The following is a 16,831-nucleotide window of genomic DNA, read 5'->3' on the forward strand; positions in this document are numbered from 1 at the left end:
TTTCATTTTTATCTACCTTTTAAGCCTTCTCTGGACTTCCACAAATAATTTAAGACCAAAATTAGCCAAATCGGTCCAGCTGTTCTCGAGTTTTAGCGTGACTAACGAACAGCAATTCATTTTTATATATATAGATAGATAGAAGAAGAGATAAGATATATAGATTATTTAATAATTTATCTTTTAACACCGTAGAGGACGGACACAGCAATACAAACCACTAGGATAATACAGAGATCATAATATTTTGTGATATGCTTTGCATCTTCATCGTTTCTTAATCAGCCTTTCCCAAAGTGGGCGATAACGCCCCCTTGTGGTAGCTGCAGGCATAAAGGGGGCGGTAAGAGACCCAGAAAAAAAATGGAAGCGTGGTGTAGAGGCTTGGAGGCAATTTATAATTTCATCTAGGAGGACTCCGAGACACTGACTGAGCTCTCGCTATAGTGGTTTTTAAGTAGAGGTGAAAAAATGGGAGCGCTTAAAAAGAATTCATTCTCAAAGTGGGCAATAGACAAAATAAGTTTGGGAACCCCTGGTTTATTTGATCAGATCATTAAAGAAACGTGGAAATACTTGAATTCTTGTACGTGAACGCCATTTTACTGTGGCAGCCAGTGGTCTTTGTCATTGTACGAAACTCGATACCGAGAATTAAAAGTAATAAAAAGAAATAAGTAAACGGTGAAAAAAAGAATATTAAATTGTCAACTTAAATGAATATATATTAATATTTAAAATATATATCGTTTATTACAAATTTAGTTATCTCAAACAGAATTAAATCAATAAATTTAAATAATCAAAAAATATATTATAAGTTAATTAACTGAAAAGCCGACCATTATATAAGCGTAACTGATTTATTCATTCTGATAGCGTTACGAGAAATCGCTATCATTTTCAATAAATGCTTAACAAACTATTTCCACATGATTAATATTGTTCAATATCTATTTCACTGGAGTGAAGCGTTTTAATCTTTTTTCGGTTTGTTTTCACGCAGCCAAAGACACATTTGAACACTAGTATGCAATAAAACTGCAATACATCAATGTATATTGTCTAGACGGCCATTACGGATTCCCCGTACGTAGCTACGTATAGTTTCGGCCGAAAGGGGACGTTGACCTGGCTCCGCTTATTCTGGACACTACAACATTACGAATTTTGAAGTTTACTTTATACTCGTATTTACACACCAAGTACCACGATTAAACGAAATCTTCCACTGTTTTCGACTTTGTTAATGTTTGCATTATATAAGCCATATTTGGAAATGGAATTATGAAATGGAACACACATCCAGAAAGCTATTTTTTTAATAATCGAATATTTGAAAAAGAAAAAAAACTCAGGTTATTTAAGCTATTGAAGTCAGAATCAAGTAAAATGATTCAACTTAAAAAATACAATAAAAATAAGTCACTGCTTCCCGACGAAGCAACAAGCACTTTAATTACTTTATTACTTCGACAAAATTTCGGCGGGCAAGTGATGAGTGCGCGGGAATTCTCAGATTTTAGTTCGGCCACTTGACGACAGATGGCGCTGCGTTCTGACAAATCACTCCTTGAAGAAATTATTAACTCGAGTTGATATAAGTCATATTTTCCGTTTTTCATTAGATTGTGGTTTTAGTATTTTTATTTTTCATTATGCTATCAATTTTTTTTTATTGCACTTGTAGGCAGACGAGCTCACGGCCCACCTGATGGTGGTGAGTGGTTACCGTCGCCCATTGACTTCAGCAATGCCAGGGGCAGAGCCAAGCCGCTGCCTACCAAATTTATTACTTGATATATTAATCATTTATTATAATCATTATTTTATTTTTAAATTTCTTAATTCACAATTAATTTTAAATACCCCTCAAATTAGTTGTTATTGTTCACATTATATTTTGGATTAAGAGGAAATCGCCAAACTTCCGACCGGGCATCAGAATTCGAGCGAATAGTATGGGGCCCAATAGAAGAGAAAAGCGTGTTTTCTCTCACACTCTGCCACCTTCTTTGGCAAGATGGTGCACACATTGGTGCAACACCCGCCACTACTCGCAACCACGACGCTCGCTAGCAGCAATTCCGTTCCCACTTGTGCGACAACAACACAGCGCCGATCCACCCCTTCGTGGTAGATTACGAGGGTATCCTCAGACAGGTCCATGTCGCATCCATATTGATGGTACTCTGTCGTCGGCCGATGTCTGATTAGGTTAGGTACTAGCCGAATCAGCTACGATCTGTCATCAGAAGGTGAAGAATCTTCATCGCCTCGACGAAAGAACAGAATTGGTATAGCAACCGTTACCGTTAACATAATCCTCATTTACTTTTATTGTCTTACAAATTTCAAACCGCTTGGATCGAGATAAAAATTTTCAAGACACAATACCGTTTCGCCAGGTCATACAGCGAATAATCGGGTTTTAATTAAATGTTTTTCTGCGTAATCTTTTAAAATTCTTAATTTGTTATGAAAGAAATAATTCTTAAGACAAAAAAAATGTGTTTATGTAATTTTTCACTGGTTTCATTAACTAAAATCGCATGAGAAAATGCTTACCATACGGAATTGGTTCGATGAGATATTTTCTTAAATACTAGTGGTCACCGGTAGTCGAAATTCGACTTAATTCCTAGAAATTAAATGCTTATACACTGTTATGATTCTATTGTCAAAGATTATTATTCTTCTATAATCACAGATTTCGACAAGACTGCACTATAGAAAAATATTAATAAAGACAAACAATATTTAATCTATTCTCAATTTGACCACAGATTTTAAACAATAACAACAGTTTGACAATAAACAAATAGTATGCATGCGTGTGTGCGTCAATTACATGGTAGTGTGTGTAATGTTTTTTTTTTTATTGATTAATTGTATTTTTAGGCATACTTTAAAAAAATATTAACATTCTGCACTCCTTATCTATACTCTCTATAAGTGTGAGAAATTTCATGCTCCTTCGTCCGCGCAATTTTCGTAAAAAGGAATACAAAGTTTTTCCTTCACGTATTAATATATAGATTTAATGTATTATCTATGTTTTTGAGTACGCGCCAACGGCAAGGTGACTGAAGTTAGCCCCTCAAAAAAATTTTTCTATCCTGTTTTCTACATATTTTCTATTAATTCGTTTGTTCATCATTTGTTCTTGATTGTTCACTGTTAATAATTGTTTGTTCTGCATTTATTTATTTTAAAAAAAATATTAAAAATATATGTACAAGTTAGCCCCTCGATTGCAATTTTTAATATTTTTTCGTCCTTAATGGCTCGTAAATATTCATTTTCGATTGTTCTTATATAAAATACGTTTGTTCTCTTTCGAAATTACTTTTTTGTTTAATTAACTATTTGTATTAATTAAATAAATGTATACAAAATATGTGTACTGCGCATGCGTCAACTATAATGCCTCAACTTTCTACGTGGTTTTAATCGTGAAAAAAAAACAATTAAAAATCCTGAAGGATCAATTAATTGGTATACAGTTTAATTAAAAAAATACAAAATGTGTGCAATTCACACGTGGTAGAAGTGAAACCTTCCAAAATTAAAATACAATTATCCTAAACGTCTTAAGTATATGTAAAATTTTGTCATTAGTAAATAATTGTAAGGTAGCGCCCTCTGTGAATTGATATTTTAATTTCACGTATAATCCTAAATTAAAATTCACTACAAGAGCTTTCATACACACGTTAGTATTAAAAAATTTCACAGATGGCGCTGTATTAAATAGTATGTATATTTCTGTCTCATTCTTTGCTGGCTTCATCCTACACATTTTTGTATTTGTGTCTCTTACCTGTCATTTTTTCCGTTGCATCCGGTTTGAAATCACAACGATTCTAAAGAAGTTTTCCCTTCAAAATAAAAAAATAAATAAATAACATAATGTGCATTCGCGTAAAGTTAGACCAAATACATTTTTTCCATCCTCTTACCTATCGTATTAAAATGTTATTTTACTAATGTTAGGAATATAATTTCGACTGTGTAAAAAAGTTATTATAATGTATACCTACATTATCTCTTGAAAGATAAATAATGAACATATTTACTTATTTGTTTATATTACCTATGTGAACTCCCTATCTTTTTTATACCTTCATAACGATAACTAGGAGGATGGAAAAAATGTATTTGGTCTAACTTAACGCCAATGCACATTATTTCATTTATTTATTTTTTAATTTTTTTAATTAAACTGTATACCAATTAATTGCTCCTTCAGGATTTATATTTGTTTTTTTTTCACGATTAAAACCGCGTAGAAAGTTTAGGCATTATAGTTGACGCATGCGCAGTACACATATTTTGCATACATTTATTCAACTAATAAAAATAGTAAATTAAACAAAAAACGAGTAATTTCGAAAGAGAACAAACGTGTTTTATATAAGAACAATCGAAAATGGATATTTACGAGTCATTAAGGATGAAAAAATATAAAAAATTGCATTAGAGGGGCTAACTTGTAGGTATATTTTTAAATATTTTTTTTAAACACTTGTTGCGCGGGTAGTCACAGAAAACACACGAGTTTTTCGTTCACATTTGTTAAAATTGATTTAAAATATTAACAAAAGTCTTTTTTGAGAAATTGACCATTTATTGTGATAAGTACTAGTGTCTGCCTGCTGGGAAGTGTTATTCTCCTGTTTTAAATATTTACTGATTTCAAGATGAATGTACTGCAAAGTAGTTTGTCAGACTTGTCGGAGCACTTTTACAAGAAGATGGCTGATTTTGAGGCAAAGCTTCATCCACAGTCAGTATCATCTCCCTCAACATCTTCTCCGGACCTGGCTGCTGAGTTTGCAGTGTTTCGAGCATTTATCACTGAGGCTGTGTCGGGTCTACAAAAACAGATTGAGGTTCTGTCTCACAAACTTGATCACATGGAGATGCATGGCCGCAGGAAGATGTTGCTTTTCCACGGGGTGGTTGAACAGAAACAAGAAAATACATTCGAAATTGTGGCCGACATATTGAAAAAACATTTTTCATTAAATACTGTTTCAGTTCACGATATTAAATGGTGTAACAGAATGAGACAGCCTTCTGCCAGGGAAAGGGCACGACCGATCTTGGTGAAGTTCCATGATTTTAGTTTCCGCAATAAGATCTGGTTTAGTAAGTCTCAATTAAAAAGGACTGGGATAACGGTTTCCGAATTTCTTACGAAACAACGGCACGATGTTTTCATGGCAGCACGGGACAAGTTTGGAGTAACGAACTCGTGGACTAAAGAAGGCACAATTTATGTTCTCGGCTCAGATGGCAAAAGACATCGGGTGTACTGCCGTAGACAACTGATTGAAATTGATAGGCACACCGTGGAGACTGTTCCTGTACAAACTGCCGCAAAACCAAACACGGCGTCTGTTGCACCAAAGCTTAAGCGTGCGGCCGCCCGTAAATGAAGATTCATTTTATTCTGCATTTTTCATTTTATTTCTGCTACTATTACTTTCATCTTCAGGTCGAATTCATATTCAGGTCGAATTCATATTTGTTTTTCGGGTAGTATAAGGTTTGTACATGAGTATTTCTGCTGAATAAGGCGGATTAAGCGAATAGTTCCAATCTGCTTAGTTGTTGTGTTCATACTCAGTTCATACATTTATTTTGTACTCTGCATAATTTAACATATTACTTGTTTATGTAAATGTAATAAATTTAACGCTCAACGACATCACAACAACAAACACTTTTACCACAGATAATACTTTGACAAGCACAGATTATATTCTAATATAGATAACTTCGCGTGTTGTGTCATAGAGTAAGTATTTCGATATAAATTTTTTTTTTTTTTTTTTTTTTTTACGTATAATGTTGACTCCAACAATAATCTTGTGTTGACGAAGTCTTTCTTCTTAATCTTTTTCCCAAGTTTTTTTTTTATTACGGCCTGAACTATGAATAATTTGTCTTTAGTAGTTTTGTTTTGTTTTTATTTGAATTATTATTTTTCTTTTCTTTTCTTTAACTTCACGAATAATGTAAATATTTTTATTTTCAGTTTTATTTTTATTTATTGTTGTAACACTCAACCAGCGGGTGGACTGAATGTTTGTAGTTGAATTGTAACTACATAACTTGTAAGTACATTGGTTTATTAATATTTATTGTTTTGCTTCTTTACGCAACGACGCATATTAATAATTTTGTTTAGAATATTACCTGATCTCATTTTATATTTATTATAATTTAATCTTTAATGTCGGAAACGGAAAGCGATATAGCTGAAATATTTTTCTCAGCAAGTAGTAATGATGCAAGTTTTACCAGTGTTCCTTCTTTGGCTGAGACACTAATGTCGCAGTTTTCTGATGGTTCCCGGAACTTTAATGTTGTTCACATTAATGCCCAGAGCGTACCAGCACATTTTCCTGATATGCTGGCAAGTTTTAGCTGTGAGAACATCCACGCCATTCTTATTTCCGAATCATGGCTTAAGCCTTGTCTCCCTTCATGTTCGTATGCTTTACCTGGCTTCCGTCTTATTCGCAACGATCGCATAAGTGGTGGTGGCGGTGGTGTAGCCATATATCTCCGTACACACATTGAGTATACAATAATTAGTCTGTCTGCACAGCCTCCTCCACCTAATGCCGGTGAGCATCTTTTTCTGGAAGTGGAGCTAAACCACCGTAAAGTTCTCTTGGGTGTCTACTACTCACCCTCGTCACATTTAGATTTTTTCTCATCCTTTGAAGGCATCCTCGAAACTTTAGTTCCTTCTTACAACCATTGCATAATAATGGGTGATTTTAACACATGTCTTCTTAAAAGTAATAGTCGTTCTTCTTCTTTTCTATCTGTTACCGAATCTTGTAATTTATCTATTCTCCCCTTAAATGCTACACACACTTTCCCCAACTGTACCCCGTCACTTCTTGACCTAATTTTGATTAGCTCTCGAGATCACGTCGCTAAACACGGACAGTGCTCAGCCGATGCGTTTTCTTACCACGATTTACTTTTCCTTTCTTATAAGATTCGCCCCCCCAAGGCCAAATCTAGAATCCTCTTGCAACGCAATTTTGGTGGTATAGACCTGGATAACCTTCGTGAAGATGCTAGTGGTATTGACTGGGACCCCTTATTTGCATGTGACGACTGTGACGAAAAGGTTAAGCTCCTTACAACACTTTTAACAGAACTATACGATAAACATGCACCGATCCGTCCGGTAAGGCTTAAGCATTTACCCTCGCCTTGGCTTACGGAGGAACTCAAAATATTATTATCTAAAAAAGCAGCATCCAAGGCAAGGTTCAAGAGAATACCTACAGTTGAGAATCGTAATAATTACATGCGGATTCGAAATCGCTGCAACAGGATGTGTAGGGATGCTCAACGCCAACATATTCATACTTCTGTAGAAAATGGAGATCCGGTGAAGGTCTGGAAATTTCTTAGAACTTTGGGGATTGGAAAGACACGTCATGTGATACCCCCTTCTGACGTGAATTTAAATGCATTAAATTTACATTTTTCAACTTCATCCAATTTTGATGTGACAGTTAAATCGAATACAATGAACTCTCTTTCAAATCTCCCGACCCCGGATTTTTCACCGTTTATTTTCAATCACTTAACGGCTTGTGGTGTTAAGAAGAGCATCTTATCTATTACTTCTAATGCAGTCGGTGCTGACAATTTGAGCCGAAATATGATCCTACCAATCCTTGATGAAATCCTTCCTGTAATTACGCATATCATGAATTACTCTTTGAGTAATGGTACCTTTCCCTTTGCCTGGAAGGACGCGCAAATTACACCTCTGCCTAAAAAGCCTAATCCCAAATCATTTTCCGAGTATCGTCCTATATCCATCTTATCTTTCCTATCCAAGGTTTTAGAACGGCTTATTCATGCACAGCTGAGTGAATTCCTTTATGAAAATAATCTCTTAAATCCCTTCCAATCTGGTTTCCGTCCTGGTCACAGTACTACGACTGCATTGGTAAATATCACGGATGATATTAGGCTCGGCATGGAGAGGGGAATGTTGACGGTGCTTGCATTGCTTGACTTTAGTAATGCTTTCAACACCGTTGATATTGACATTCTCCTTGCTACACTTGGCTCTCTTAACACATCTCCATCCGTAGTTGATTGGTTTCGTAGTTACCTGTCTGGTCGCCGGCAGCGTGTTCGCATCGAAGATAATTTTTCTTCGTGGTGTGACACATTCGTGGGTGTTCCGCAGGGTGGCGTTTTATCTCCATTGCTCTTCGCGATATATATTAATTCTGTCTCCAACCATCTCATTTCCTCCTACCACTTGTATGCAGACGATCTCCAGCTTTATACGCAAGCCCCGGTGGAAGAATTGCCTCTTGCTTGCACCAAAGTAAATAATGACTTACTTAGTATAACAAATTGGAGTAAATCTTATGGGCTGCAAATAAATCCGACAAAAACTCAGGTCATTATTGTCGGTGCACCTAGAAGGCTTGCGACAGTTGATTGGACGCGAATTCCCCCAATTTCAATTGATGGAGTTCAAATACCAGTTAGTGATAAGGTGAGAAACTTGGGTATCTTTGTAGATAGGCATATGTCATGGGATGCACAAATTAAAGAAACTTGTCGAAAGATTTATGCGGCTGCAGGATCCTTAAGACGTCTGCGAAATTTTCTCCCTGCTGCCACCAAGACTGCGCTTGCACAATCTCTTCTTCTCCCCATCCTTGATTATGCTGATGTTAGCTATCTCGATCTCACTGAAGCACAATTAAATAAACTAGAGCGTCTTCAAAATTTCTGTTTAAGATTTATATTTGGCTTACGAAAATATGATCACGTCTCAGAATTTCGCGCTAAGCTCAAGTGGCTGCCAATTCGCCTTCGTCGGAATGCTCATATTCTTTCTTTGCTCTATACTGTTCTATTTAATCCTTCTTCTCCTTCTTATCTCAAAAGACGCTTTGAGTTTATCCGTGATACACATACCATATCCCTGAGATCAACGGACAACATGCAATTAATGATGCCAGTGCATTCGACAAGGTTCTACGATCATTCCTTTACTGTTCAAGCTATTCGTTTGTGGAATGCTCTCCCGGTACGTATACGACATGCTGAAACATTAAAGTCGTTCAAACGCCTCATTAAGGAACATTTTTTAAATACTAGTCAACCGATTTAATGTGTGATAGGGTAAATTTCTGAAATTGGTATCTACTTAAATTGTATATGTTTCAAAGGTATTTTAAGTATCTTTTATATGTAAATTGCTTATTCTTATTTATGTGTAAAGAAGCAAAATTTAAACTTAATTTATTTATTTTTTATTTCTAATAATTATTATTATATTATAATACTTTGTATTAATTTTATGTATATTTACAGAGATATGTATGTGTATATGTATGTGTACATATATGTATATGTATTTCACTGGAATGGTACACCGCGCGTAGTTCGTTTCCAAATGATTCTTGTCCACCTGATGGTTGTCTGGAAGAGATCGCTTTTAGCGATAAGACCGCCAATTGTACTTTTTGTTTTTAATGTATCGCACTGTTCATTTGTTTTTTTTGGTGTACAATAAAGAATACTCTCTCTCTCTCTCTAAATGCAGAACAAACAATTATTAACAGTGAACAATCATGAACAAATGATGAACAAACGTATTAATAGAAAATAAGTATAAAATAGGAAAAAAAAAATTTTTTGAGGGCTAACTTCATTCACCTCCAACGGCACGTCAGAATTATATTTAAAACTAAATACTGACAGGGCATAGAGTAAGCGCGGTTTTTTTACGCCCCTCGTTCGCGGCGCGCATACAAAACGTATTTACGTTGTTGTATCGCGTGACACCTCAATTTGAAATTTCATTTCGTATGTTTCTCGTAAATCGCATCTTATCGAGAATATCAATTTCGTTGTGAAACGAAATTTTAGTGGAGACACTGCCTTTAAATTCTCTATGATTTTAAGTTTTTTTATATATGCTGTTTTACTTGTTGAATACAACAATTATCTACCAATTATTCAGCGTAATGTATTTGAAAATGAATCACTTAAGTGTAAGCAACATGTGCTGCTTCCACAATGGTGTGAAAATCAAATTTCCATATAATTATGCCTCATCACAAATTTTAAAGCGTATTGTGATATGCCTGGATAATGACTTCGTCTTGTCTATTACTTCCGTCAAAAAGACCTTCGCTATAAATAGCTTAGCTTAAAATAGCTTTAGTATAGAATAGGTCAGCCAACAGCATTCACAATTTCAATCTGATTAAAGCTTCAATTAATCAACCAAATAAGTATTGTGGAATATACTACGAATATTAAATTGGATCTCGTTACTACTAAAGTAGTTAGTGAACTTTTGTGACGATTTCTTATAGTAATATTATTTTATAATCAAATCATTTTTTATCAAAAGAAGACAAAGGGAATTAGCGCAGCAAGAAGTGTATATCAAACAGCGCTCATTATTAAAACTCCATACTGTTTTAAAAAATACGAAAGTACTCTTTTTTTTTTTTATTCGATCATCCTGAAATGTCACCATCATGTTGCCAGGGGTACAGAAAGCGACATAGCTTTTACCAGAAAAAATACCTTTTCTACATTAGCGCGAGCAAATCCGCGTTTAAAAGCTAGCAATAAATAACACGTTGATAAAATCACAATAAACCTCTGCGGTTCAAAAATCATTATAATCGAGATGACATTGGATTATTCATGACCATTTCGAACGTAAATATTCCAAATTCAAAAGTCGTTTCCAAAACAATGGCGTCAAGATGAGTTTCATTTTCGAGTGTCATACAAATCGTTTCTTGTTATTCTACGTGACCGATGTCAAATACACTTCGCAGAATACACCCACGAATTCGCTGACAGATATTTTAATGTCGCTCTCATCATAAAATTACTTTAATTATAAATTACGTTTTTAATGTAGCACGTCGCGACAAAAATGTTGATTGCTTGCTATAAAAAAGATTATAATCACTTGATCGATATCAGTCAAGTCCCCTTTTATCTTGTTAAATCACTGTTTCAGTCAATATTTCATTTACATCTTGTTTAAAATAGAACACAATAATAAATCGTTAATAATACCGGCACGTGTATGTTTAATAAGCCAGTACTCAGTGGACGTTGTAACTATTAAGTTAATCTGTGACATTGGTCAATGTACAATGTACACCATAGACACGACCATAGATACTAAAGTCTACTTATATTCAGTCATCTACAGAGTTTACTGGGCTAAAAGTTGAATGAACCTAGGAAGCGCTCGAGTCTCATTGCTCTCAGCTCTCGCACACATCGACGCGCAGATAAAATACACACAAGTGCACGGAAACAAAGATGGACGTCTCACACAACGACGAAAACGAAGCGTGAGAAATATTGATGTTGAACTCACTTGCATTAGAGACTGCGACCGTCACTTCCGAGTTTGTATTAGAATCGACACCGAACGCTTTTCGAAAATCTAATTCTTTGTTTAATTTATGAGCGTGTGAACGAACTTTCACGTGTGTGGGTGCAATTTCGGGTGTGAAAGAGACAAATGCATAATGTATTAAATGCAATGTGTATTCACAGCACGCCTGCTCGAAATCCAAGCGCGGACAAATTGATGATAAACTTATACTTGTAATTTATCAATGATTGTTAGTGCGCGCGTTATTGGGTCTACTGACATTATTATGACTCATTAATTTGTACGTTAATAAGTATATTTCAGGTATTCGTTATAAAAACAGACACGTGATGCGTTGTTAGTACGTGAAAAGAAAAATAAGTGTGATGGTAGTACCCAACCTGTGTGACTGGACGCACTCCATTTACTTATGTAACCCTGGTACTTGAATCTCGTTTGCGCATACATTTCGTACGAGTTTTTTTTTTATTTTTTTATTTTACGTGCAGTTTAAAATAAACAGAACCGGCTCGATGAGGCCATTTCTTAAAACTGTCTTCGCATTTCCGCATCGAGAAAAGTAAAAAGGTCATTCGCGTCCAAAAAATTTTGTAGTTTTTTTTTAAATTAACACCAATGTATCCTTCTTTCTGATTATCGAGCAAGATATAAAGCAATTAAGTTATAAATTAAAACGAACAATACGTGACTGCGAAAATCGATAAATTTTTAACCTTTTTAATGAACATTGTATTAAGAGTATTAACATTTACCATACGGACAGTTACGTGCGATTACCGTATTAATAAATTTAAATAAATTTTACGTTTATTCCATTTTAATAATGAAATTATATTTCCTATGCTTTCCACGGTCCCTTTATGAACATAATAACGATCAACTAGGTTTTACACTAATCTTGGCAAGAACGCACCACTTAATATAGTAATTACAGAACATAACAAAATGCAGTGCAGTTACCGTATCCAGTGTATTCCGTGGTATTTTTATAGGTTAGCTTAAAGTGAGCAGTCTTCAACATTGATATCAATGGTATTTGATAATTAACTGTCATTCATTTGAATTTAAATATCTGGAAGTCGATGCCAATATGTTGTCTGTATGTAGATTCCAAAACTTTACTGGTGGTAGCACCTCTTGTGACTCCGTGCGGGTAGATACCACCGCCTTACCTATTTCTGCCGTGAAGCAGTAATGCGTTTCGGTCTGAAGGGTAGGGCAGCCGTTGTAACTATACTGAGATCTTAGAACTTATATTTCAAGGTGGGTGGCGCATTTACGTTGTAGATGTCTATGGGCTCCAGTAACCACTTAACACCAGGTGGGCTGTGAGCTCGTCCACCCAACTAAGAAAAAAAAAACGGCTAGTTCTATTTCGAGGTATGGTTTTAGAAATCGTCAGATTAGTCTAACGGTCGATCTTGACACGGCTATATACGAAACATCACAATAAACTCAGTTTAAATATGCAGTAACTTCAACTGTAGACAACCAAATAAAATTGCGGCTTGGAACTTGCTGATATTTAAAATATTTACAATATCGATGACGTTTTCAGAACTTGTCCAATCCCACTTTGCTGCTTCCGCAAATACCGCTTTGTTGACCGATTTTTTATTTGACTTTGTACCGATCACTACAGCCGTTTCCGAGTCTGTAGGAAACGTATAATACATACAAACAAACATAAACACAAACACACGTCCACTTTTATCTATACATAATATATAGATATTACTAATCGATGAGCCATCTAGTGCCGGGCTAAATCCATCCCCGAAATACCCGCAGTTTTCGTTGTATTTTATCAATATAACTAACGGCCCGTTCCGGCTCCGCTCGGGTCTTTAACAAAAATTTCAACGATATTTGACGTTGTTTTATTTTTTAAAATAAAAGAACTTATTGAGGCATAACTATAATAGTTGGACATATGCTGTCGCGACACATTTTGTAAATAATAATGTGTTCTGCAAAGTCGTAATACATTATTTTATTCTATCATCAATAGTTTTCGCAGGGCGCACGATGTAAAGAATATTTAGGGAATTTTTTTTACACCTTAGGTTACGTTATTGGAGTTTTAGTAAGGATCCTTAATTTTTTCAAAAAAGATTAGCCTATGTCACTAAGAAATAGCGTAGCTTCCAAACAGTGAAAGATTTTTTTAAATCGGTTCAGTAGTTTCGGGGCCTATTCAATACAAACAAACAAACAAATCTTTCCTCTTTATAATATTATTAGTATAGATTATATGATAATGGCAATGGCGATACGCGCGAAATGTAAATTGAGATTGATTATATTATTATCTCCTTCCAAATTCAGACAACACTACGAAAATCAGTTTAAGGCGAGCGAGCACACTAAGTTTCCGTAGTAAGCTCTACCGTCTACGCAGGCTCGTAGCGCTACGCAAATTTAATCTTTAAAATATAGATAGCACTCAAACACCTTAGCGAAGTAAAAAACGTTTTTTTTGCGTTTAATTTTAAGGCAAGCGAACATAAATAAATAAAATGGGTACGTGTGCTTATGTACTCGCGTTAGAAGTTACACTTTATTCTTAATAAATTTTTTTTTAATCAGTTTGGAAAAAAATCGATTAAACAACATCCTCAAACACGCATATTGGACATCCCTTTTCTTGACATCGTATAAATTCGGTAATTCTCGGTACGGTTCGGAAAGTTCACCTGCGGCTATATTCAGACTCGCCAAGCTACGTCGGTCGTATTGTAACGAGCGATTTAGTGGGCAACTTCATTTCTGTTAATTTTGTGTCACGGTCAAAATTTCACTCTCATCAATTTTTCATAATGCGCCTAAAGAAGTATAACTTCAACAAGTTTACACGTACACTGAGATTTTTGCTACATGCCTTGTTGATTATATAAATCAAAACACGGCTGTCTAGATCACTTTCCTGTTGCAAACCAATAATTAGTTTACAAATTATAATATTATTCAGAACTTTCAAAGTCATTAATGGATTTATGGAAACCGCAAAAGTCAATCAAGTGCTTTAAATTATGTAACTGAAAGCGAAATGCGTCTTTAGAATGGATGTCTAATTAATTTTTCGTTCAAAAATATATGTTCACTAAATTGCCTACGCTCAACAAAGTCGCTTCTATGTACCGGGGTGAATGACACCGAATGCAAATACAAGGAACCTGTCTACCAATTAATGCCGCCTATACCAAGGAAAATTGTCAGAAAATCGAAAGACCACGCTGATTAGAATTGATAGGAAATAGCTTCGAACGTTCATTTTATCCTGGTAGTTAAAACAATGTTATATCATGTTTTTTTTTATTACTACTAGTTTACTAGTCCACTGTATGAGATTTAAATTAGATAACGTTTTTGCGGTCCTAATATTTTTTTATAAGAATGTAGTACTAGGTGTAGTATTAGGTGTGGTATTTTAACTTCAAGGTTCACATGCTGTGGACGCACGTTGTGGACAGTGGACCTGTCAATAAAAAAACAGATGTCCAAAATACGTAAGGAATCTGTACATCCAAGTGTTCAAATTTGATGAACATCCTGACGTTGAGACAACGGCCTTTTGATCTACATAATGACATTATTTTCCGAGAGATGTTGAGTATTTTCTTTTTTCCATTATCTATGTAATTCTGTAGTTCATTTTCATCCACAGCTAGTCTGATTTTCTTTTTTTTTATCCTACCTAAAAATTGGAAAAAAAAGTCGAATTTTCTTTGATTTTAAATGACGCTCTAGATTTACGATAAGCATTTTGACAAGTGCAAATGAAACAAAAACCAGTATCACTCACTTATCTTTACTATTAGCATTATTAGAGTGCTATGATAAGTGGCCGGCTTTATCATAAAATATCAGCACCACTCTGCACCGTGAACACCATGATACAGCGTTCGATACTCGCCTTAAAATGTTGATAGGGTTGCCATGTTTCATTCAATACATTCCCTACGCTTCATAAAATATTAAACTAAAATGACTAATACTTAGAATGTTGGCGGGAATTCGATGACGGAAGTTTTGTGATTTTATTTTACTTTATAATTCTTATATCCTTGGCTTTAAGCGTGTAATGAGGGTTTGTTGATTGTTTAGTGTCTGTGAAAATACACAAATCTGCGGAAATGAAAAAAGTCGCTAGACGTGTCTTTTCGGGTTCTCCCAAAAAGTCCACTTAAGAATCCACAGTATATAACCACTGACCTATTAAGTAAATAAACACTAACTAATTTTACTGAGACTTAGACACTGGTAACACTGACGTCAAGCACACTGAGTTTCGCGCCGGATCTTCTCAGTGGGTCGCGTTTCCGATCCGGTGGTAGATTCTGCGAAGCACGGTTCTTGCTAGGGTTCGTGTTAGCAATGTCGTCAGGATTGAGCCCCGTGAGCTCACCTACTAGTTAAGGTTACGCTGAAATAGGTAATGCCACATTTTAAAATTGTTGAGTTTAAGTTCTTGTCATTTCAAAAGCATAATTGTTTTTTTTTAATTATATATTCAGGGTCATTATTTTTGGCTAATAGCAGATAGAAATAAAATTTTTGTGTTCCTCGAAACACTTTCACAACCTTATAACTAGTTACTAATTGCCTATATATTTAAACAGTAAAAGTTTTTAATAAATTTGTGGATTGCGGTCCTCACTATTACAATATTCTGTCACAATATTGGGATTGTAAAATGTAATGATTATGCCAAACCAATATGTCTACATCTACCGCGAATTAATAGTGGACTCTCCTTCGAAGGATAAGAGAATCGCAGTAAAATATAATTGAGAATCTGACCACTCTGATTTAAATGGGCTCCGGTAACTTAAAACCAGATGAGCTGTGAGTTCGTTCACCTATCATTAATGCAAAAAAATATCTTTAAACTTAGTAGCCAAGCGTCACCCCTACTAGGAGAGCATCAAAGCAAACACGTTCCTTACTTCCTACTGTAGCGAGTTACATCGCCGGTACTACATCTACACCAGACTGGGCTAAAAGTTCATCGACCACGGCCAACTTGTGACAATACTTTTATTTGTCAATAAAATAAAATTCGGTTATGTCTTAAATGTATTCCGCACTTTAATTTCAAGTATTCCTGTCTACTCAATTTAAAATCACAATAGAATACACGAAAAATACATTTTAAGTAAGACACAATTCAAGAAAAACAAAACAATGTTGTTGTTATCTTAGCTAAATTTTATTCGTGTGTTCGGCTAAGTTCCTTAAATCACAAAATACCTACCTCTAATACCGACAACGGTGAGTTGTTGAAAATGCCCAAATGTTGGCCAAAGAAGTCTTACAAGACGCAACAATCGCCATCCAGTTACTAGGAGTGCATATAGTTGAAGAGATAGAATTGTT

General features: G+C 35.1%; 1 protein-coding gene and 2 long non-coding RNA genes across 3 annotated transcripts; 2 read left to right on the forward strand and 1 right to left on the reverse strand.

The window, feature by feature from the left end:
- Positions 1 to 5,899: 5,899 nt before the first annotated feature.
- LOC134201481 (uncharacterized) lies at positions 5,900 to 9,605 on the forward strand. Its single transcript, XM_062676307.1, has 2 exons — positions 5,900 to 7,159; positions 8,328 to 9,605. Exons 1-2 carry the CDS (start codon positions 6,245 to 6,247, stop codon positions 8,388 to 8,390), a joined length of 978 nt encoding a protein of 325 aa, XP_062532291.1. The 5' UTR covers positions 5,900 to 6,244; the 3' UTR covers positions 8,391 to 9,605.
- A 4,696-nt stretch (positions 9,606 to 14,301) lies between these two features.
- On the forward strand, positions 14,302 to 15,174 carry LOC134201505 (uncharacterized). The gene is made up of 2 exons (XR_009976841.1): positions 14,302 to 14,735; positions 14,894 to 15,174. It is a non-coding gene; the product is annotated as an uncharacterized LOC134201505 (long non-coding RNA).
- Positions 14,751 to 15,409, reverse strand: LOC134201506 (uncharacterized). Its single transcript, XR_009976842.1, has 2 exons — positions 15,258 to 15,409; positions 14,751 to 15,149 (listed from the first exon to the last, which is right to left on the reverse strand). It is a non-coding gene; the product is annotated as an uncharacterized LOC134201506 (long non-coding RNA).
- Between the last annotated feature and the right edge of the window lie 1,422 nt (positions 15,410 to 16,831).

This window comes from Bombyx mori, chromosome 26 (genome assembly GCF_030269925.1).
Source record: "Bombyx mori chromosome 26, ASM3026992v2".
NCBI lineage: Eukaryota > Metazoa > Arthropoda > Insecta > Lepidoptera > Bombycidae > Bombyx > Bombyx mori.

Bases quoted from the DNA above. Each gene is read 5' to 3' on its own strand.
- LOC134201481 (XM_062676307.1), top strand. From the start codon at position 6,245: ATGTCGGAAACGGAAAGCGATATAGCTGAAATATTTTTCTCAGCAAGT. The intron at 7,160-8,327 runs GTTAAGCTCCTT...ACTTGTATGCAG, and splicing joins GTGACGACTGTGACGAAAAG to ACGATCTCCAGCTTTATACG.